This window comes from Heteronotia binoei, chromosome 1, assembly GCF_032191835.1.
Source record: "Heteronotia binoei isolate CCM8104 ecotype False Entrance Well chromosome 1, APGP_CSIRO_Hbin_v1, whole genome shotgun sequence".
Lineage (NCBI taxonomy): Eukaryota > Metazoa > Chordata > Lepidosauria > Squamata > Gekkonidae > Heteronotia > Heteronotia binoei.
Genome location: NC_083223.1, coordinates 20,997,501 through 21,019,838, shown reverse-complemented (window position 1 = coordinate 21,019,838; position 22,338 = coordinate 20,997,501). Strand labels below are relative to the sequence as shown.

General features: G+C 45.5%; 1 protein-coding gene across 4 annotated transcripts; it reads left to right on the top strand.

Annotated features, from left to right (window-relative positions):
- Window positions 1–21,245, top strand: YBEY (ybeY metalloendoribonuclease). 4 transcript variants are annotated; one of them, XM_060232032.1, is made up of 6 exons: window positions 1–229; window positions 1,718–1,793; window positions 16,554–16,854; window positions 18,170–18,301; window positions 20,815–20,883; window positions 21,063–21,245. In XM_060232032.1, the coding sequence occupies exons 3-6, from the start codon at window positions 16,645–16,647 to the stop codon at window positions 21,147–21,149; spliced, it is 498 nt and encodes a 165-aa protein (XP_060088015.1). In that variant the 5' UTR covers window positions 1–229; window positions 1,718–1,793; window positions 16,554–16,644; the 3' UTR covers window positions 21,150–21,245. The 4 variants fall into 4 exon arrangements, with proteins under 4 accessions (XP_060088015.1, XP_060088024.1, XP_060088034.1 ...); XM_060232051.1 differs by having other exon boundaries at window positions 85–229; window positions 1,718–1,863; XM_060232041.1 differs by lacking the exon at window positions 1,718–1,793 and having other exon boundaries at window positions 55–229.
- The last annotated feature ends 1,093 nt before the right edge of the window (window positions 21,246–22,338 follow it).

Genomic DNA, 22,338 nt, shown 5'->3' with positions numbered 1-22,338 from the left:
GAGGCGTGCGGTCGAAGTTTCCCACACAAACGGAACACCTCCACGGGCTCCGTTGTCATCTCTATGGCATCTCGATAGTGAGATGGGAAAGCTTCCTGCTTCGACTTCCGGTTGGCTTCAAAACCGCTTGTGGGAGTCGCTCTTCCGCCCTCAGCACATAGGAAAGGGATGGCCTGACTGCGAGACGCGCCCGCTTCGCCGCCTGGCCTTTGGATCTTAGCAGCCCGAGGTATTCGGATCATTCCTGTAGAACGAGATACCTTTCTCAGCTTGTCATACCCCGTCAAGTAGAGTTGCCCAGTCCAATTCAAGAAATATCTGGGGACTTTGGCGGTGGAGCCAGGAGACATTGGGGGCGGAGCCAGGAACAAGGTTGTGACAAGCACGATTGAACTCCAAAGGGAATTCTGGCCATCACATTTAAAGGGAACGGACACCTTTTAAATGCCTTCCCTCCATTGGAAATAATGAAGGATAGGGGCACCTTCTTTGGGGGTTCAAATCATTGGATCCCCTGGTCTAGTCCTTTTGAAACTTGGAGGGTATTTTGGGGAGAGGCACTGGATGCTATGCTGAAAATTCGGTACCTCTAACTAAAAAAACGGGGGGCCCAGAGCCCCAGATACCTGTGGATCAATTCTCCATTATACCCTATGGGAATCGGTCTCCATAGGGAATAATGGAGTGCCCAGCAGACATTTCCCTCCCCCTCCCTCTGCTTTCTGATGACTCTGAAGCCGGGGAAGGGCCTCCAAACTGGAAGATCCCCTGGCCCTACCTGGGGATTGGCAGCCCTAAGTGCAAGGCTATGGTTTCTCCATAGAAACACTTGCACACCTTTTAAACACCTTCCCTCCATTGGAAATAATGAAGGATAAGGGCACCTTCTTTGGGAGCTTATAGAATTGAATCGCCTGGTCCAATCCTTTTGAAACTTGAAAGATATTTTGGGGAGAGGCACTAGATGCTATGCTGAAAATTAGGTGCCACTACCTAAAAAACAGCTTCCCCAGAGCCCCAGATACCCGCAGATCAAATCTCCATTATACCCTATGACACGCATGATTGAACTCCAAAGGGAGTTCTGGCCATCACATTTAAAGGGACCTTTTAAATACCTTCCCGCCATTGGAAATAATGAAGGATGAGGCACCTTCTTTTGGGGCTTTTGAAACTTGGAGGTTGTTTTGGGGAGAGGCACCGGATGCTATGCTGAAAATTTGGTGCCTCTATCTAAAAAACAGCCCCCCAGATCAATTCTTCATTATACTCTATGGGAATCGGTCTCCATAGAGAATAATGGAATGCCCAGCAGACATTCCCTCCCCCGCTTTCTGATGACCCTAAAGCGGGGGGAGGGCCTCCAATCTGAGGAACCCCCTGCCCACATCTGGGGATTGGCAGCCCTACGGTCAAGTATTGCCTGAAGTTGGTACAACAATAGGAATCCTTGAGAAAGCCTCTGGGTTTCTTTTTTACTGTTTGTTTGCATTGTGTTGTTCATAGTGGAGTGTGAGTGTTGAACGTTTTTATGCCCTCTTGTGCCCTGCTTCTGAATACTCAAAGCCAGGGCAAGCTCCCTGCAGAAATTTTCCAAGTAAACAAATAGTCATCCTTCATTATTGTTATTGTTTGTGGGATACGTAAAATCAATTTAGACGAAGCACACATTTTAATTAAGATGTTGTCAAGCCTTGTATATCTGTTTACACTGCAGGGCCTCCAACAGAAGGGATGGAATCTCATGTGGGGGTGGTCAGGATGGAGAGTGGGTTGCGTGCTGTTTGGCTTGGGTAATGCTTTTGCTATGCTTTGTGAATACATATGTATGTATGTGCAAATCCATAAGGCTCTTCTCCTGAGGTACATCTCAGATCTTCTCCTGACTTCTAGCAAACGATAATATAAGAAAGAGATTCACTGAATCCAAAGTAGAACAGCCAAAAATACATACACTGTGAACAAATTACTGCGATAAATTTTCAGTAATATAATTAATTTTCAATATGATTCTTATAACAAAATGATAGACAAAATTGATTCACAATGAAATAGAAAAGAATCTGGTAGTAGCTTTGAGTCTAACAAATTCTATCATAGCACAAGCTTTTGAGAAACACAGGTCTCTTTCTCAGATGCATCTTATGAAGAGAGCTGTGTTTCTCTCTCTTTTTTTTTTTTACATTCTCCATTTTATTTTTTATTTTTTATTTTTTTTCAGATTAATAAATGGTTTATTGAAAAATAATTTTAACAATCATAACATGAGGAAATATAAGACATGTACATAGCTTGATGAATTTAACCAAACAAATACTACAAAAGAAATTTAACCAACAAAAACCATATATCTAAAAATAAATAAGAAAAGAAAAGAGAAGGGATATACCAAATCGAAATATGGTGTTATAAGAAAGGTTATAGCCACAAGAAGTCTTTATAAAGTTTACTTTTGGCATGAGAGTTGATATAGAATGGGTCTGTATCAATTTTTTCCAGGATAGGAAGCCATGTCGCTATGTATTTAGAATAGGCTTGATAAGGGTCAGTAGTATCAAGTGATGCCTGGATCTTATCCATAGCGACATGGTCCCAGACCTTTAGGAGCCAGGTGTCAAGAGATGGGCAGTAGGGGTTTTTCCAGGATTGAGCTACCGTAGCTTTTGCGGCCGTAAGGAGCTTGGCCAATAGGGATCTTTTGGAAGATGACAATTTGGAACCAGGCCAGTGATTGAGAAATATTATCGTAGGGTCTTCAGGAATTATAGTGTCCAGTAAGGTTGAAAGATGAGAACAAATTGAAGACCAGAAGGGTCTTAATTTAGGGCACTCCCACCAACAATGTATATAAGAGGCTTTAAGGCCACAATCTCTCCAGCAATCGGGGGAGGTCGAAGAGATCATATATGAAAGTTGAATGGGAGTAAGGTACCAGCGGGCTATTAATTTGAAATTTTGTTGTGATATATTTATAACGTTAGAATGTAGAATTTCACTTTCCCATATGGCCTCCCATTGGTCTGAAGAAAGCGTGGACCCACAGTCTTTATGCCATGAATTTGTATAGGAAGGAAGTGAAGATTCCAGTTTGGATAGAAGAGTACGATATATTTGTGAAATGAGACCTTTTGATCTTTCAGAATCCTGTAGGTGGAGAATTAAGTATTCAAAGTCAGTTGTTGGACGAGTAAGTGACAGTTTCAATTGAGGGTCTTGAAGTAGATGTCTAATTTGAAAGTATTGGAACCAAGGTGATGGGTTTGATAGTTCTTGATCCAGCTTGTCTTTAGGCAAGATTTGTTTGGAGGAAGAAAGAAGGTTAAAGAGAAAGACCTTCGAGGAGTCACGCCAAATTTTAAAGGAAGAAGGGAGTTGGGCCGGGGGAAACCATTTTTGGCCCATAAATGAAGAGATAATGGAAAGGCCTGGAGCTAGAAAAGGGCGTTCTGAGTCCCAAACCGAAAGAAGTGCTCTGATAAAAGGGTTCACAAAGTGCCATAAAGGGCGGTCTGGCTTTTTGAGCCATAAAAGCTCATAGTATTTGAGGGGAGTGAAATGGGCCTCTTCAAGAAGGGACCAAGGTGGAGGGGAAGGATGTTGATATAAAATCCTGATCATATGGGAGAGAATGGCAACTTTGTAATAGCGAGTAATATCCGGGACCGCCAGACCGCCTTTAGCTCTAGAGCGGCAAATTGTTGATAGTTTGATTCTGGCTTTTTTGTATTTCCAGATAAAGGCGGACAGAGTTTGTTGCCAGGAGTTTAGCAGTTTTTGAGGTAATTCAATAGGGAGAGCCCGGAATAAGTATAGTAGACGTGGGAAGATAAAGGATTTGATGGTATGGATTCTTTCCATCCAGGACAGTTGCAATTTGTCCCATTGTTTCAGATTGGTGGAAATATCTGAGAAGGTGGAAGTATAATTGGTCTTTAATAGATTGGAGAGGTTTAAAGGAATTTTTAATCCTAGATATGACCAGTTATCGGTAACCCAGTGGAAGGGGTATTTAGTATTTATTTCATTTCTTAATTTGGGAGGGACATTGATTGGATAGAGAATAGATTTGGAGTGGTTAACCCGGAGTCCAGAAAGCGTCCCAAAACTGTCCAGGATAATAGAAATAGCATTTAGAGATTGCAGTGGATTGGAAATAGATAGAACTATATCGTCAGCAAATAAGCTGATTTTGAATGAGGAGCCTTGAACGGAAATTCCAGGAATCTCAGAAGAAAGACGGATTAGGTTGGCGAGAGGTTCAATGGTCAATGCAAAAAGAATTGGGGAGAGGGGGCAGCCCTGACGTGTCCCTCTTTCGAGTCGAAATTCAGGAGATCGTTGGCCATTAATTTGTAGGAAAGCAGAAGGATCTAAATAGAGAGAACTAATAACCTTCTTGAATTTCGGACCGAATCCCATGTAGTGTAGGACCTTCTGGAGAAAAAGCGGCTCCACCCTGTCAAAGGCTTTTTCGATGTCCAAGGCTAGAATGCAGGATTCGAATTTCTGAAAGTGGCAGTATTGGATCAGGTTAATAGTTTGTCTCGTGTTATCGGTAATATCTCGGTTGGGGATGAATCCCAATTGGTTTATGTGAATATAGGAGCCGATAATTTTATTTAGCCTAGCTGTTAAAATGGACGTAAATAATTTATAATCATTATTAAGTAAAGAAATGGGGCGATAAGACTTGGTGGTTGAGGGGTCTTTCTCTTTTTTGAGTATAAGAATTATTTTGGCTTGAGACCAAGAAGGGGGCATAAAACCGGTGTCTAGCACTAGATTACAAATCGAAGTAATATGAGGGGTTAAGGAAGAACCAAATTTCTTATAAAATTCTGAAGGCAGACCATCTTTACCGGGTGTTTTGTTGGGTTTAGAGGATTTGATAGCATCTAGCACCTCCGTCGGGGAGATAGGTGACTCTAAAAAGTGTTGGTGGTTTTGTGATAAACGGTTAAGAATGGGATGATCTTGTAAAAGGTGATCTATTGAAAGAGAAGAAGGATTGGTTGAGGTATATAGTTTTTGAAAATAGTTGTGAAAAACTTCTATGATTTCCTTATTAGAGGAGTGTCTATTGCCCGTGGAGTCTGAAATGAGATTTATATGTCGCTCCCCTATTTCTTTTCTGAGTTTCCAGGACAGAAGTTTCAATGAACGGGGGTGGTTGTGCCAATATCTCTGTTTCAAAAAAAGGAGATTATTCCTGATGGTCGAGGTATCAAGTAACTCAAGTTTTTTCCGTTCAAGTAGGAGTTTATGGTAAATCTTTTTTGAGCAAGTCTGTTTGTGTTTCTGTTCTAGTAGCTTAATGTTGTCTAGTATATGTTGACTGAGTTCTGTTTTCCTTTTTTTGTAGGCCGAATTCAGGGAGATGCATTTACCCCGTAGGACTGCCTTCATTGCGTCCCAGACCATATTGGGGGAGACCCCACAATCAGTGTTTTTATCAAAATAAAAATTGATCTCTTTTTCAATCTGCGTGCAGAATTCTTTATTTAAAAGGAGTGATCTATTCAGCGACCAATTGTAACAAGGTTTATCTTGGGGGGCAACTCTTAGAGTACATTCTAACCAGGCATGGTCTGAGAGAGTTCTAAGGCCTATGTTGGCGTAGGAAATTTGGTTTAGTAGGGAGGGGGATATAAGGAAGTAGTCTATTCTTGTAAAAACATTATGGACAGCAGAAAAGTATGTATAGTCTTTAGCACCTGGGTTGCGAATCCTCCAAATATCATGTAAATTATAATTTTGGAAAATAGTTTGGAGAGGAGCGGAGGGGGCTGCTGTGGGGGTGCGTGTTTTGAAGGATCTGTCCCAAATAGGGTCAATTATCTGGTTGAAATCACCGCCTATGACCACTTCCCCCTCCTGGAAGAGGGCAAGCTTCTGCAGGGTAGATTTTATAAAAGTAGTTTGTGCAGCATTGGGAGCATATAGGGAGACCAAAGTAAATAAAGAGCCGTTGAGCATACCTTTAACGAAAATATATCTTCCCTGGGGATCTATTTCCTGGGCCATAGGGGCAAATCTTGTTCTCTTAGATAACACAATAGCGACTCCACGTGACTTTGAAGAACCGGGAGCTAGAAATTGTGTATGGAACCATTTTGAGTGGAGGATATTGAAGTTTGACTTTTTAATATGAGTTTCTTGTAAAAAAAGAAGGTCAGGTTGTAATTTTGTTAGTGCGGAGGAAAGTCTTTTGGCCTTAATAACATTATTAAGGCCTCTGCAGTTAAGAGAAATTAATTTCAGATCTGACATAACAAAAACCAATCAAGAAGTGTAAAAGTGTCAGACTTAGTCAACCTTGGAAGGCCTAGCGGCCAAAAAGCAAATTCCCCCCAAAACAAGCATAAGGGCTTTAGGTCAGTAACAAACAACCAACATTGTATTGTGATAACATATGTCTTCAATAAAATGAAAATGGTATCCATAAAAGTAGGACTGGTTGAGTTCAGAATAAAAATAGGTGAAGACAAACGAAAACTTGAGCCAACAGCTCTTGGAAATAAGAGCATGGAGTAGGAGGCTAGGTCGTAAAAATTAACAACGTGAAACAAACCAGGCTTCATATTTTTTTCCTGAAATAGAAGCAGAAAATTCAGATACCATTGCACAGTAAGAGAGAACCATTTAACACATAGGTCACCATTACGCATAAACCAGGTTGACCAAAAGTGGTTAGAGTTAACAAGGTAAACAGACAGTATCGTGGACAATGCCACCAAAAGGCTTTCCCTTCTAAACAAATAAACCATAAACAATACATAAAACATAACTCTATCTAGACTATTCATTGGCTCTGAAAGAGGACAATGAATATAAACTTTTGCCTGTATTAATGGAACACTAATCAGGTTGGGAGGGCTAGAAGGAGGAGACTCTTGACTGCCCTATCTAGGTGAAATTAAGAGTGGGAAAGTTCTTCCTCCCCCCGGTTCCTTTCATATTGTATGGGTAGCGCCAGGGCATGGTACTTGCAATTGACGTAACATGGGCATGGGAACACACAAGTAGGCTGATTTGCCACATAAAGCAAGTTCAACGTCGTCTTCTTGATCGGGAGAAGAGTGGCTTGTTGGATGACTGGAGGACATCAGCCGAGTTTAAGTCAGTGGCTGGAGGCGGATCAATGTGGAGGTGATTGAGAAGGTCACGTTCAGAAGCATAATCAGAAGCAGTAAAACGGAGACCCTGGTGAACCACCAAGATTTGGGTGGGTGTAGACCAGCGGAAGCGAATCTTGTGTGAAGCAAGCAGGTCAAGAATAGGTCTCATATCTTTCCTATGTTGCAGGGTCTCGGGAGAAAGGTCAGCCAATACAAGGATTTTCTTCTCTTGATAGAGTAGGCCTTCATCAGATCTAGCTTTTTGGAAAATTGTAGTCCTGGTCCTGGAGTCTGGGATCGTGACTAAAATGTCTCGTGGAAAGAGCTTTGAGTTGGTACGGAGGACGCCAAGGCGGTAGGCAGAGTCGATCAAAGGGGCGACACCATCCTGAAGGTGGAGGGCAGAGACTAGCCAGGTCGATATAAAGGTTTTAAGCTCCTGGTTTTCTTCCGCCTGTTCAGGCAGGCCTCGAAGTTTCAAGTTAGCCGCCCTAAGTTTATTATCCAAGTATAAAAAATTTTCGTGCGCCCACAAATCCGAGTGCTGGAGGCTCTCTACCGCTTCTTGGGCCTTAGTAGCTATTTCGAAGGCTGCATCTGCGGTTTGAGTGGCAGCAGCTAAAGTTTCGTTAATTTTTTTGAGTTCGGAATAAATGGGTGCAGTGGCCTTAGAGATTGCTTCCCCGATAGTCTCCTGCAGTTGGGCCATTGCAGCGTGAAATGACTGGGAGGTAAGCGGAGCGGTTTCTTCAGGAGCGGGGGAAGCTCCGGACGCCATTTTCTCCGGCAAGAGAAGAGGCCCAGGCAAGGAAGCGGGAGCTTCAGGGGTCGCAGGGGGGAAGGTTAGTACTTGCTGCGTCGATTTAGAGGTCTTTCTGGCTGCCCTGTGTGTTCCGACGATTCTTCTGCCCATGCCCGGGCGAAAACGAGGTGTTAAGTAGGAGCGGGGGGAGCGCGAAGGGACAGTCGATAGAGAACGGCTCCTTCAGGCGTCCGCCATTTGCCGCGTCGCCCCGCCCTCCTCTCGCCCCGCCCTCCTCGTGTTTCTCAAAAGCTTATGCTACAATAAAATTTGTTAGTTTTAAAGGTGCTACTAGACTCTGTACTGTTTTGCAGCAACAGACTAACATGGCTAACTTCTCTGGATCTATTCGCAATGAACATTCACATAAGGTGCAGTTCTTGGTCCAAACACAGTAAAGTGCTTCTGCCAGTAGTTCATAAGCCTTTCAACAATTTGGATGGCTAAAAGGATGCCTGGGTTCCACCTCAATGGAGACGCCAGCCTTTGAATCCGTTTCCAAGTCCTTCAAGGAGGGGCCTGAGTGCCGATAGTCCCCTCCTTGAAGAAGGACATGGAAACGGATTCAGAGGCTGGCGTCTCCGTTGAGGCGGAACTGAGGCGTCCTTCTATCTATCCAAGAAAGAATGATGAACTACTGGCACAAGCACGGTACTGTGATTGGACCAAGAACTGCATTTTATGTAAATGTTCACTGTGAATAAATTTTGTCTATTAATTAATTAGTTATAAGAATCATATTGCAAATCTGCTAAAAACATTCCCATGATTCCACACTGCCCACTTGTATTAAGAATTGCTGCTTGCCATTCCCGTTTTGTCTGATGAAGTCTGCTTAAGAGAATACAAAAGCTTACATTCTGAATAAAACTTAAGTTGGTCTTAAAGATGCACTTGTCTACTGCTTTGTTATATTGCAAATTAATTTTATTGTTTAAAGTTTATCTTAGTAATTGGTTTATGGTGTATGTATTGTTGGCTCTTCTCCTGACCTGTTGGATGCTAAGAGGTTGCACACCCTGATCTTCTGACCCTCAGAAGGCCAAGCAGTAGCCCTGTTACTCTGTGGAGACATACCTGTGGAACTGGAGCATAAGCCTCCGATGGATGGCTTTGATCTTGGAAGCTGCGGTGTTTGTTTGCCTAGAGCTCCCGAGAAGCAAGCTTAATCTCCGGTTGGGAATGGGCAGAGCATTTTCTGTTTGAGAGCACCAAGTAGCCTATCTTGAACAATCTTGGCAAAGTGCTGCATAAAGACATCAGTGAGCTAAACCAGGGGTCCTCAGTCTTTTCTGAGCCTGCAGGCAGCTTTGGAATTCTGACACAGGTTGGTGGGTGTGGCTACAAAATGACTGCTGCAAGAATGCTGAACAAAAACCGGGAAAGGTATTAGTAGGCACCACATTGGGGACCTCAAGGTCAACCAGGGCTTTTTTTGAGTAGGAACGCACAGGAATGCAGTTCAGGCTGGCTTGGTGTCATGGGGTGTGGCCTAATATGCAAATGAGTCCCTGCTGGGCTTTTTCTACAAAAAAAAAGCCCTGTGTGAAACAATGGTGATATCAGGGGTGTGGCCCAATATGCAAATGAGTCCCTGCTGGGCTTTTTCTACAAAAAAGCCCTGAGGTCAACCATGGGACTTGGATTCCATCCTAGAAGCCCCACCCTCTGCCCTTCAGCTCACTAGCTGCTGTTATCAGCTCATGCATCATCATCACAAAAAAACAGGTTACTCACCTGTAATTGATGATCTTCGGGTGGTCATCTGTGCAGTCACACACATGGGTTTTCCCGTCAGGACGAACCCTACCTCGGAGATTTTAAAAGCTAGCCTAGGCGTTATTTTTGGCGCGCGCTCCCTTCCGTCCTGGGGAGCAGGCATCCACTGCGCATGCCTGGAACGGGAGGGAGGCGCCCCACCCACCCAGTTTCTTTCCCCGCCGCTGACATAGTAGATGAGCGGTTGTAGAGGACCAGTAGCCAGCAGCGGGGATGGTTGGGCGGGCGTGTGTGACTGCACAGATGACCACCCGAAGATCATCAATTACAGGTGAGTAACCTGTTTATCTTCTTCGTGGTCTCTGTGCAGTCCCACACATGGGTGACTGATAAGCTGAACTGCACGGCGGTGGGTGCTGGCACTAGAGTAGGAGAAAAAAATTAATGCAATGTTAATGCAAATCAGTCAAACAAGTATTGGACTCCAAGGTAAGTTGGTACTTACCTGACCCAGGCCGTATCTTTAGTCGAAGATAGAGCGGAGTACTGCCTGTCCAAAGGAGGCATCTTGCCTAGCACGAACGTCCAGAGCGTAGTGCATAGCAAAGGTCGAGGTGGAAGACCAGGCGGCGGCAGCACAGACGTCTTCCATGGAGACCCCTCTGGCAAAGGCAGATGATGTTGACAAAGCTCTTGTGGAGTGAGCTCGTAATGCAGTTGGAACCGGCTGCTTTGCGAGTCTGTAACACAGCGTTATAGCAGCAACCAACCATTTCGAAAGTCTCTGCGTAGATATCTTTTGTCCCTTATTGTGGCGTCCATAGGCCACAAAAAGTCTGGAGTCCTTTCTGAATGATGCTGTCCTATCTATGTAATAAGCGAGTGCCCTTCTAACATCTAGGCAGTGTAGGGCTTCTTGGCCCTTATCTGTAGGACGTTGGAAGAAAGCAGGTAAAGTTGTGATCCTGTGCAAGTGAAACGTGGAGACTACCTTAGGTAAGAAGGTAGGATCTGGTCGTAGCACTACCCTATCATGATGAAAAATGGTGTAAGGTGTGTCTGCTCTAAACGCACAAATATCACTGGCTCTTTTAGCGGAGGTGAGTGCGACTAGCAGCGCCGTTTTCCACGAGAGAAAATGCAGCGGTATTGAAGCCATGGGTTCGAAGGGTGGTTTCATTAGCTGACTTAATACTAACGATAAACTCCAGCTGGGGTACAGTTGTCGTGATGGTGGATGCAAGTGTAAGATTCCTTTCAAGAAGGATTTTGCAGCGGGGTGTGAAAACACAGATCGGCCCTGTATGTGAGGGTGAAAAGCTGAGATCGCTGCCAAGTGCACCTTTAAAGACGAATAAGTTAGCCCCTTTTCCGATAATGACAATGTATAGGCCAAGATTTGAGGCATAGAAGCAGATAGAGGTTTGAAGTTATGCTTGGTTGCGTAGATGGAAAATCTTTTCCATTTCATGGAATATGATTTTCTCGTTGATGGTTTTCGCGCATTTAATAGGACATTTCTCACTCCCTCAGGGAATTCTGAGAAAGTATCCTCCAAGCCGTCAAGCGAAGTCTGTCCGGGTCGTGATGAAGAACCTTGCTGTTCTGTTGTGAGAGGAGGTTCTTGGCCCGGGGGAAGTGATGGTAAGTATTGTCCGATAGGAAAAGGAGCGTTGTGAACCATGGTTGGCGCGGCCACCACGGTGTGACTAGAATGCAATTTGTATTGTCCAGTTGAATTTTCTGTATTGATCGTGTTATCAGTGGAAAAGGTGGGAAGAGAAAATGCAGCGGACCTGTCCATTTCTGGATGAAGGCATCCCCTGCAGATTGTGGTGAGGGCGGACCTCTCATAAAAAAGAGAGCACATTGTGCATTGTCTGGTGCAGCAAACACATCTATTAACGGTGTTCCGAATTTCTGGAATACTGGTAGGAGGTACGGCCTGTGGAGTGACCACTCGTGGTCGTTGACGAGATACCTGCTTAGTGTGTCCGCTTGTGTGTTCTGGGCACCGGGGAGATGTACTGCGGTGAGATGGATCTGATGTGCGATACTCCAGTGCCAGAGATGCATTGCTCTCTTGCAAAGGCGGGTAGATGCAGTCCCTCCTTGCCTGTTTATATAAAATACCATCGCCACGTTGTCTGAAGCTATTTGAACGTGGTGGCCGTGAAGAGATGGCAGGAATGATTTGAGGGCTCTGTGTACGGCTAGGAGCTCCAGGCAATTGATGTGGAGCGACTGTTCGTATGCTGTCCATTGCCCCTGGACTGAGAGGGTGTTCAGATGGGCTCCCCAGCCCCACCTTGATGCATCTGTTGTGACTACCGCTGACGGACTTGGCCTTAAGAATGGCATGCCTATTAGCAGATGATCTCGTACTGTCCACCATCCCAGAGAGAGAAGGATGTTGTTTGGGACGGTTAGGAGGGTTTGTTGAGATTGGTGTTGGGGACGAAATGCACGGACAAACCAGATTTGTAGGGGTCTCATACGGAGTCTTGCATGTGGTAAGACCGCCGTTGTCGCTGCCATGAGTCCTAACATGCGTTGAATGATGAAAGCTGTTTGTCTGGGCTGTTGCATTATTTCTGTGGCTAGTGTATGAATAGAGGCTATCCTGTCTGTTGGGAGGTAAGCCTTGTGGTCCGTGGTGCAGAGGCGAGCCCCTATGAACTGAATGTCTTGAGAGGGGATTAGATTCGATTTTTGCTGGTTGACTTGGAGACCCAGGTCTGCTAAGAGTGTAAGGGTTATAGCAATGTCTTTTTCCAGTTGTGACTTTGAAACTCCTACAAGGAGCCAATCGTCTATGTATGGGTAAGTTGCAATTCCGCGCTGTCTGAGGGATGCAGCGACCACAGCCATACACTTTGTAAAAGTCCTGGGTGCTGTGGAGAGTCCGAACGGAAGCGCTCGAAACTGATAATGGCTGTTTCCCACGGCAAATCTCAGGAAATTTCTGTGGCATTGATGAATTGTTAGGTGGAAATAGGCATCCTGTAAATCTACCAGCGCCATCCAAGCATTCTGAGGGATTAGGGGCAGGATGGATTGAAGGGTAACCATCCTGAATTTTTTGTGGTGGATGAACTTGTTGAGAGCCCTGAGGTCCAAAATCGGGCGCTGACCTCCATCCCTTTTGGGAACTAGAAAATACCGGGAATAGAAGCCCGTCCGATGGTACTGATCTGAGACAGGTTCTATGGCCGCCTTGGCCATTAAGGTGATGAGCTCTTTTTGGAGGGGAGGGGATGGAGGGGTTGCAACAAAGTGATGTTTCGCAGGGGGTGAATGAAACTCTATTGAATAGCCTCTTAAGATGATATTCAGGACCCATTTGTCTGTGGTAATTAACTTCCAGTTTTCGTAGAACGGTAGGAGTCTGGAAGTGTGGTGGAGTACTAGAGGTGGAAAGTCAAAGAGACTGCTTGGATGAAGTTGCAGTCTTCTTAGGTGGTTGCGGTCTTTGCTGCCTTTGGTTGAAAGGCTGCTTAGATGGAGGAGCCTTACGCTTCCAGTATTCCGATTGTCGAGGAGACCTGGAGCGTTTGAATGGCATTGGCTTCCATGGTCTGGATTTGTAGCCCTGCTGCTGTTGTTGAATCACACCAAGTCTTTTTGCCCGTTTGCGGCTGTCGTCGACTGTGGTGAGTATGTCGTCTGTCGTGGCATTAAAAAGGCCTTGGCCATCAAAAGGGAGATCCTCGATTTTAAATTTAATATCGGGTTGTAGGGAGGAGGAGCGAAGCCAGGCGTGTCTTCTCAAGGCAATTGAGGCAGCCATCGCCTTGGAGGTGCATCCCACTGAGTGACGAATGGTATTTATTTGCTGTTTGGAGACTCTATTGAGCTCTTGTAGTAATGTGCATGCCTGCTTTTGAGAAGGTTCTGGCAGGGCAGAGACAAGTGTGCTTAACTGGGAGGATAGATTGTGGGAGTAAGCAGCAAAGTATGCCAAATAATTATTGATTTTGGCGTTTGCTGTAGAGATGGAATACATCTTCCTTCCCAGAGTGTCCAATTTCCTGCCCTCCTTCTCTGGGGGTACGGGATGACAGGTCTGCTTCGATTTGGAGGAAGAGTGAACTATCATTGAATTCGGAGCCGGGTGACTGAATAGAAACTTTGACTCCGTAGCTTGAATTTTGTATAGGGATTCGATTCGTTTTGAAGTGGGGGGGATAGATGCCGGCTTGTCCCAGGCTTCTTTAATGGCATCTAGGTGTACTGGAAGCATCGGCAGAAAGGAACCAGCTGGTAGGTCTGAATGGACCAAATCGTGAACCACATCCGTGACCTTGGGCGCGTCTGATGTAAGCTTAACATTAAGAGCAGAAGCCATGTTTGCAACCAAGTCCAGATATGTCTTGGCTCCGTCGGATGGTGACAAATCTGCAGGCTTCGCAATATCTGAAGCTGGGGATCCAGGAGAGGACATCGATTGCATCGACTCCGATGATTGTGCTTCGGATTCGGCATCAGAGTTGTCAGGTACGGGTGCCTGTGGGTCCGGTCTAGTTGGACTCGTGTTCTTAGGCTTAGAAGTCGAAGTGGAAAGAGTCGGGGATGGCTGTTTCGTTGGGTGCTTACTCCGTTGAACGGGAGTTGCTTCCTTGGATTGGTCCCTGTGGTAATCGGCACGGTACCGAGAGTGGTGGTAACCGCAACATTGATGGGAATCCATTGATGGAGACCTCGAAGTGTAGTAGCGTCTTCTCGGGGACATGGATGGAGACCGAGATCTCGGGTTGTAGCGGTAGCGGTCCCTCCCCCTGCTAGGGGATCTTTCTGGGAAACGCGTATGATGGTACCGATGTCTCTCGATGCTTGGAGATCTGGCTGGGAACCGATGAGTATCAAAGTACCGATGAGCGTCGTGTTGTCTATATTGGATGGGATTCGACATATCACGAAACGATCTGGGGTTGATGTGTTGTTGTGTCCACTGCAGCGGGTCTCGGATCTTCTCCAGCGAAGGGTCTTGTATGGATCCTTGCAATGAAGGGGATCGGGACGGAATCGGGATAACTTCTTCCGTCTGCTGTTGTGGTGATTCCGGAGGCGGCGTGGCCGATCCTTGGGTATTGGATCCGGGTGTGGACGGATCACATTGTCTGTCGGGCTCGTGGGCTTTCTGCTGTTCCGAAGATTTGTTCGGGTCGGTAGGTTTTCTCGAGTCCTTCGGGTCGGTAGGTTTTCTCGGGTCCTTCGGGTCGGTAGTTTTTCTCGAATCCCTCGGGCCCTTCGGATCGGAGTGCTTGTGTTTCTTGGTGTGCTTCCCACTTTTCATTTTAATAGGCGCGGCCGTTTGTTCTGACGTTTTCGCGCCGTCGCCGGTTTTCGCGGCATCGCCGGGCTTATGCTTGCTGGGAACAATGGCCACTGAAGCTGCCGACCTTGCGCCGTCCCCTTGGGGAGTCAGAAGGGGAGGCGACTTACTTGCGGTAGAGGATTGCGACATCTCAGGGTGAAGCACAGACTCCATAAGATGACTTCTTAGTCTAGCGGCCCTGTTTTTCCGCGCCTGTTTGCCGAATTGAAGGCAATGCGCACAGGCGTCCACTTTATGGGTTTCTCCCAGGCAAAATAGACAAAGTGAATGTCCGTCTGATGTAGGGATTTTCGCCCTACAACGCGAACACCTTTTAAAGGTTATTTTACTGTCCCTTCCTTCCATACGCCCGGGGGGGGGGGTAGGGGAAGGGAGGTCTGAGGTAAAAAGTAGGGAGATATATATATATATATATATATATATATATATATATATATATATATATATATATATTTTAAAAGATATAAGAAGGAAGATGGAATAATAATGTGGAATAGAAGAAGAAAAAACGGGGAAGAACGAAGGCTAGGTTCTGAGGTAAAAGAGGAGCGCAGCGAGGTAAGACTATCCCGGGCGACGGTTGGAAAGAAACTGGGTGGGTGGGGCGCCTCCCTCCCGTTCCAGGCATGCGCAGTGGATGCCTGCTCCCCAGGACGGAAGGGAGCGCGCGCCAAAAATAACGCCTAGGCTAGCTTTTAAAATCTCCGAGGTAGGGTTCGTCCTGACGGGAAAACCCATGTGTGGGACTGCACAGAGACCACGAAGAAGAGCCTTTATTGGCATAACAAGACAACACCATATAGATAACAATAGAGTCAGTGGTCAAAAAGAACATCTTCTCCCGGGAGCATAGTGAAAGCATTTTGCCACAGATTCAATGGCTTCACCTTTGTTTGAGGCTAATAGTGAAAAGATCTTATGGTCCTCAGATTGACCCCCCAAAGGTTGCAAAAAGGGCTTTAAAGATACAGCACGAAGATCGTCATAGAATTTACAATGCAGAAGAACATGGTGATTATCCTCTATCTCATTCATCCTACATGGGCACAGCCTATCTAAATATGGAATTTTCTTAAATTTCCCATATAACACCATTACATTAAAACAAGCCAATGTGAACGCCCTATGGAGGTGAGGATTGGTCAGACAAGATAAGTATACAGCAAAGATAGTGCCAAAGGAAATCTCCCAATATGCTGGGGAATAACGGCTAGAGGCAAGACTTTTCAGTTCTGGAATCTCAATAAGTCTTTGCTTTATCAGAATGAAAGCTTGCCCTCTGAATGCAGGACCAAGTCATTAATACTGAAACCAATCAGTGAAATTTTCTCATAAATATGTCAGGGATTGTGGGTTCGAGTCCCATCTGGGGTCTGCTCATACAACGGCCGCTGGGCTCTGCCCTTTCTCTGCCAAGCTCTGCCCTTCCTCTTGGGTTCCCAGGCTCCAACCTGAGTCTCACTGTCTAAATCTCAAGGAACTTGGCAGCCCTGTGCAAAGGGAAAGGAGATCTGCAAAAACATTTTTTGTCTTACTCAAAACTAGCTTTGCTAAAATCTGGACTCTGCTGTTCTAGCTGCTGACCGATGCCTGGTGCGTCTAATGGTGGGCCTTTCAGAAAAACTAGCATTTTGCCAACCGCTGCATAGTCTTCGCTTTTTAACGAGATGAGCCTCGTCATACGCAATCTGCAGAGAGCCGTCCCTGTCAGGAGAGCTCTGCTTCGCAAGAGAGTAGACCAGATCCGTCACGTTTTGGGTGTGCAGCAATTTGATCTTGCCGTCATCTGTATCAGTAACCACCACATTCAGCGACTCAACAGAACCTACAGATCCAAGAACGCCCCCACAGATGTGTTATCATTCCCTTTTCATGAGGTAAAGATATTTCTCCTTTGTCATTTTTTATTTCTGTGGTGGTTGTTAGGCTTGATTAATTGCCCTATCCCAGCTCATGTCAGGCTGATGTACAGCATATATTAAAACACTGTATATAAATTAATTAAATTAATTAATTAAAATTATATTAAAATTATAATAACAGGGCCCTGTAGGTTTGTCTATATCCTGGACTGTCAGGGCATCCTGTTGGGGAGGAGGAATCTCACAAAGCATCAGGGGTGGAAGAGAAATGGGAGGTCCCAGCCAATAATAAACCTTTGCTGCCCACAGCCAAAAGCCTGGCAGATACATAGAATCATAGAGTTGGAAGGGACCTCCAGGGCCATCTAGTCCAACCCCCTGCATAATGCAGGAAATTCACAAATGCCTCCCCCTAAATTCACAGGATCTTCATTGTTTTCAGATGGCCATCTAGCCTCTGTTTAAAAATCTACAAGGAATGAGAGCCCACCACCTCATCTCTACCTTACAGGCCCTGCGGAATTGCATAAGGTCCCTGAGGTCATCTGGCAGAGAGTTCCACCAGGTCGGGGTCAGGGCCAGGACCAAAAAAGCCCTGGCCCTGGTTGAGGGCAGCCAGATCTCCCTAGGGCCAGAAATCACTAGAGCATTATCAGTGGCGCACAAGCCTTTTCCAGGGACCTACCAGAGGAGATGGTCCCGTAGATATGTTGGTCCCAGACTGCTCAAGGCCTTAAAGCTCATGATAATTGTCTGAATGGATGTAGCAATAGGGCCTTGTTGATCTATTTTTTTTTTTTATCCCACCCTTCCTGTCAGAGCAGTGTGAGAACAAAATGGAGACAGGAATAATCCAGATTGGAGACAGCCAGTTTGGTGTAGTGGTTAAGTGCGTGGACTCTTATCTGGGAGAACCGGGTTTGATTCCCCACTCCTCCACTTGCAGCTGCTGGAATGGCCTGGGGTCAGCCATAGTTCTTGTAGGAGTTGTCCTTGAAAAGGCAGCTGCTACAAGAACTCTCTCAGTCCCACCTACCTCAGTCTGTTGTGGGGGGGGGGAGGTAAAGGAGATTGCAACCGCTCTGAGATTCAGAGTATAGGGCGGAATATAAATCCACTATCTTCTTCTATACAGACAACCTCGTCAGGTAGGTTAGGTTGAGAGAGTAAGTGAAAATCTGGGTGACTCACAGAATAACACAGCGGGATCAACAATTTTTAATAAACAATGTTTTTTTAAAAAGAAACTTTGCAAATACATTGTGTATATATCCAAATTTTCTAAAGCATTCATTTGTGGATTGGGGTTTGGGACTTGTTTATCTCATAGAATCTGATACCCGGAAAGCTGCCAGAGGCTCACTGCCGAGACGAATTGAATTTGGGAGACATTTTTCTGGGAGTAGAATATATCTATCAGCAATGCGAGGAGAATAAGGAAGATTACAGCAGTATTCTCACGGTAAATGCATGTTTATTTTCTCCAATCTTTGGGGGCACTGTCCCACATCTTTCTGCCATCAGAAGTTAGGCAGGCAGCAATCACAGACCAGCCCCCCCCTCCCCCACCATGGTGGCACTCTGCCTTTCTAATGCCCTCATCCAAGGATGCCTCCTTGGCAGCAACATAGTTGTCATTTGAGCCCAAATGCCCTGATAGGGTTACCAGTCCCCAGGTGGGGGCAAGGGATTCCCCCGTTTGGAGGCCCTCCCCCCGCTTCAGGGTCATCAGAAAGCGGGGGGAGGAAACGTCTGCTGGGCACTCTATTATTCCCTATGGAGACCGGTTCCCATAGGGTATAATGGAGAATTGATCCACAGGTATCAGGGGCTGAGGGGGGGGGCTGTTTTTTGAAGTAGAAGCACCATATTTTCAGCATAGCATCTGGTGCCTCTCCCCAAAATACTCTCCAAGTTTCAAAAAGATTGGCCAAGGGGGTCCAATTCTGTGAGCCCCCAAAGGTGCCCGTTTCCTTCATTATTTCCAATGGAGGGAAGGCATTTAAAAGGTCACTTGGAATGTGATGGCCAGAACTCCTTTTGGAGTTCAGTTACGCTTGTCACAACCTTGCTCCTGGCTCCACCCCAATGTCTCCTGGCTCCACCCCCAAAGTCCCCAGATATTTCTTGAACGGAACTTGGCAACCCTACGCCCTGACCGGGACAGCCCAGGCTAGCTAGTTCTTGGAAACTAAGCAAGATCAACTCTGGTTAGTACCTGGGTGAGAGACCACCAAGGGCATCTGGGGTTGCTATGCAGAGGCAGGCAATGGCAAACCACCTCTCAACACCTTTTGCCTTGAAAATGCTATGGACCTGCCGCCAGCCATTTGCCGCTTGGCAGCCAAAAAAGGCCCCAAATTAAAAACAAATTTATTTTTTCAGTCTTCGTATTCATTGTTAATTTTGTTTAGGTGCTTTGAATGCTATTGCAGCAACATGGAATATAAATGTTTCAGATATAATCATCCCGCTGCAGCCGGCACATCTCGATAATTTCTGCTCTGGGTATTTTATGTTGCTGACAGACTTAACGTAGCTAACCCTCCTGCAATCTCAAAGGTGGCAGTTGAGGAGGAAGACAAAACAGAGTCTCTTGGGTTTGGGCAGTAAGAAAATCAATAGGATTCCTCCAATGGGATGAAAAGGAAAGTGGAAATAAAGGACTGAGGAAATGCAGGAAGATGGAGAGGTGAATGAAGAAAATGGAGTGGCAGAGAGGGCAGTTTCTTTATTGAAGGAAGGGGTAAAGTCTTGAGTGGAGAGTGTGGAGTGGAAAGGTGATAGAGCAAGCAGCAAGGTATCATATGAACATACGAAGCTGCCTTATACTGAATCAGACCCTCGGTCCATCAAAGTCAGTATTGTCTTCTCAGACTAGCAGCGGCTCTCCAGGGTCTCAAGCTGAGGTTTTTCACACCTATTTGCCTGGACCCTTTTTTGGAGATGCCGGGGATTGAACCTGGGACCTTCTGCTTCCCAAGCAGATGCTCTACCACTGAGCCACCGTCCCACCCCAACAGTGGAGTCAGAGGAACTGAACTGTCTTTGTTTTCTTAATTCTTGGCACACCAATGTCCTTGCATAGCGGTCTGGCGATTCTAAACTGTGCTGATCTTCAGCACCATTGCTTATGCCAAAATTGTTTGCAAGAGGCCTAAGAAAAATGCTAAAATAGACTGTGGAATCTCCCTTGAGCACTGAGAAATCACGACTGGACTGCAGTCCTATACTCGCTACTGGGAGGCAAGCCCCACTAAATTCAGTAGGACCTATTTCCACATAAACATGTCTAGGATAGCAGTTTATAGCAGCTTCATCTCTGCAGTTTTCAGCATGGCTGTTGAGAACTGAGGCTCCTAACTCTGGCTGTGATCTACTCATCCAGGGGTGTCGAACTCATTTGCTATGAGGGCCAAATCTGACACAAATGAGAGCTTGTCAGGCAGGGCCATGGGTGTATCTATTTAAGATTAGGTTGCAGAAATATAAACTTTATAAAGTTTATACAAACACAGTGGAAGACTTTTTTAAAAACCACACTTAAAACATCCTTAAAGCATTAGCACTCCGTCTTAAAAGTGCTTTCTTGGTATTTCTCCCATGGAATCTAGGGAACTGGGCAAAGGAAGCTCTGGCTCTTTCTTTCCGATAGAAGGAAGAGAGGCTTGGCTCAGTAGCTCTGCTGTGCGATTGAGAGAGCCTGGCAAAACAAGCTTATTTCCCCCCTTCCTCCACAAGGCAGGAGCCTCAAGTCAATGGAAAAAACAGAGGTTCTGCTCTGAAGCTCCTGTGTGATTGTGCAAGCCTTGCAAAGCAAGCTGTTATGTGGAAGGAAACAAAAGAGAGGGAGAAGGAAGATGACAGTAAGTTGCTTGGGGTCCTGATTCAGCCCATGGGCCGCATGTTTGACACCCTGTACTAATCCATTTGGAATGATGCATCCCGAAATACTTCTCTCCCTCTCTTATGTAGGTGACTGTTGCGCATGGCTTATGCCACTTACTTGGATACAAACACAACACAAAAGAAGAGTGGCAACAGGCAAGTCCCTTCCCTGCTTTTTGAACATTTTTTTTTAATTGTTAAAAGAAATCATTGCATAAATATAGTTCAGTCCACTCTTAAGATGGTGAGTCATTTAAGATTTTGCCCTCAGGATATTGCTGTGACACTTGGCAGGATTGGTGCGTGTTCACTGCCTCGTCACTCTCTCTTTTCAGATGTACGAAAGAGAAGCACAAATTCTCCAGGAGATCAACAGATTGTCCGGCACAAATTTACAACCTCTGACCAAAAATCACTTCTAGAAGCATTTCAATTCTTGTTATTTATTAACTTGAAAATGTAGTAACTTTAAATGAATCCACTTTGTTTGCCTGTGAATACATTTTTAATCTTGACTGGATTACTGCAGTGGTTTGTGAATGTTTCATTTCTAAACTTGCTCTATTTTTTTAACCAAGATCCACTTGAAAAATAATTTGTATCTTTCCTCTCCTCAGCATTATCACCATTTCCCCTTACCCCAAAATAGGGACGAGAAGAAACCTTGCATCAAGGCAAAACAAATTACCAAACTACTGGAAGGAGAATAGTTCTCACTCCAGTCTAAAATGGTATCTGCCACCAGCCTCTTCTTGACTATTTCCCCCCAGCATCAGAGTGAAGAAGCAAGCCTCTGAGCTTCTCCAGTAATTAACAGCAAAGCTGTGCTAACTGGACGTAGTCTGAGTTCCCAAACTAAGATGTTACCAGTTAGGTTAGGATTACCAGTTAGGTCAAACATGCAGCCCGGGGGCTGAATCAGGTCCTCCGAGGGCTCCTATCAGCCCCCCGAGCCACTGGCTGTCATCTGCTTCCTTCTCCGTCTCTCATGCTTCCTTCTGTATATCAGCTTGCTTTGCAAGGCCTGCTCAGTTGCACAGAGTAAAGCCTCTATTTTCTCCATTGTCTGAGGCTCCTCCCTTGGGAAGAAAGGGGAGATGGAGAGCTTGCTTGGCCAGGCTCTCTCAATTGCATAGCAGAGCTACCTCCCTCCCTTCTATTGCCCGAGGCTCCTCCCCATTCTGGCCTTCTGGGGAAGGACGGAAAGAGCCAGAGCTTCCTTTGCACAGTTCCCTGGATCCCATGGGAAGGATACAAAGAAAACACCTTTAAGAGCTACAAGTGCTAATGTTTTAAGTTACTTTTAAAAAAAATCTTTAGTTGTGTTTCTGTGTCCTTTATAAAGTTTATATTTTTGCTAAAAAGGTAAAAGTAGTCCCTTGTGCAAGCACCAGTCGTTTTCGACTCTGAGGTGATGTTGCTTTCACGTTTTCACAGCAGACTTTTTACGGGGTAGTTTGCCATTGCCTTCCGCAGTCATCTACACTTTCCCCCCAGCAAGCTGGGTATTCATTTTACTAATCTTAAATAGGTACACACATGCCCTGGCCCGACATGGCAAAAGCCAACAAGGTCTCATTTATGTCATATCTGATAACAAATGAGTTCAAC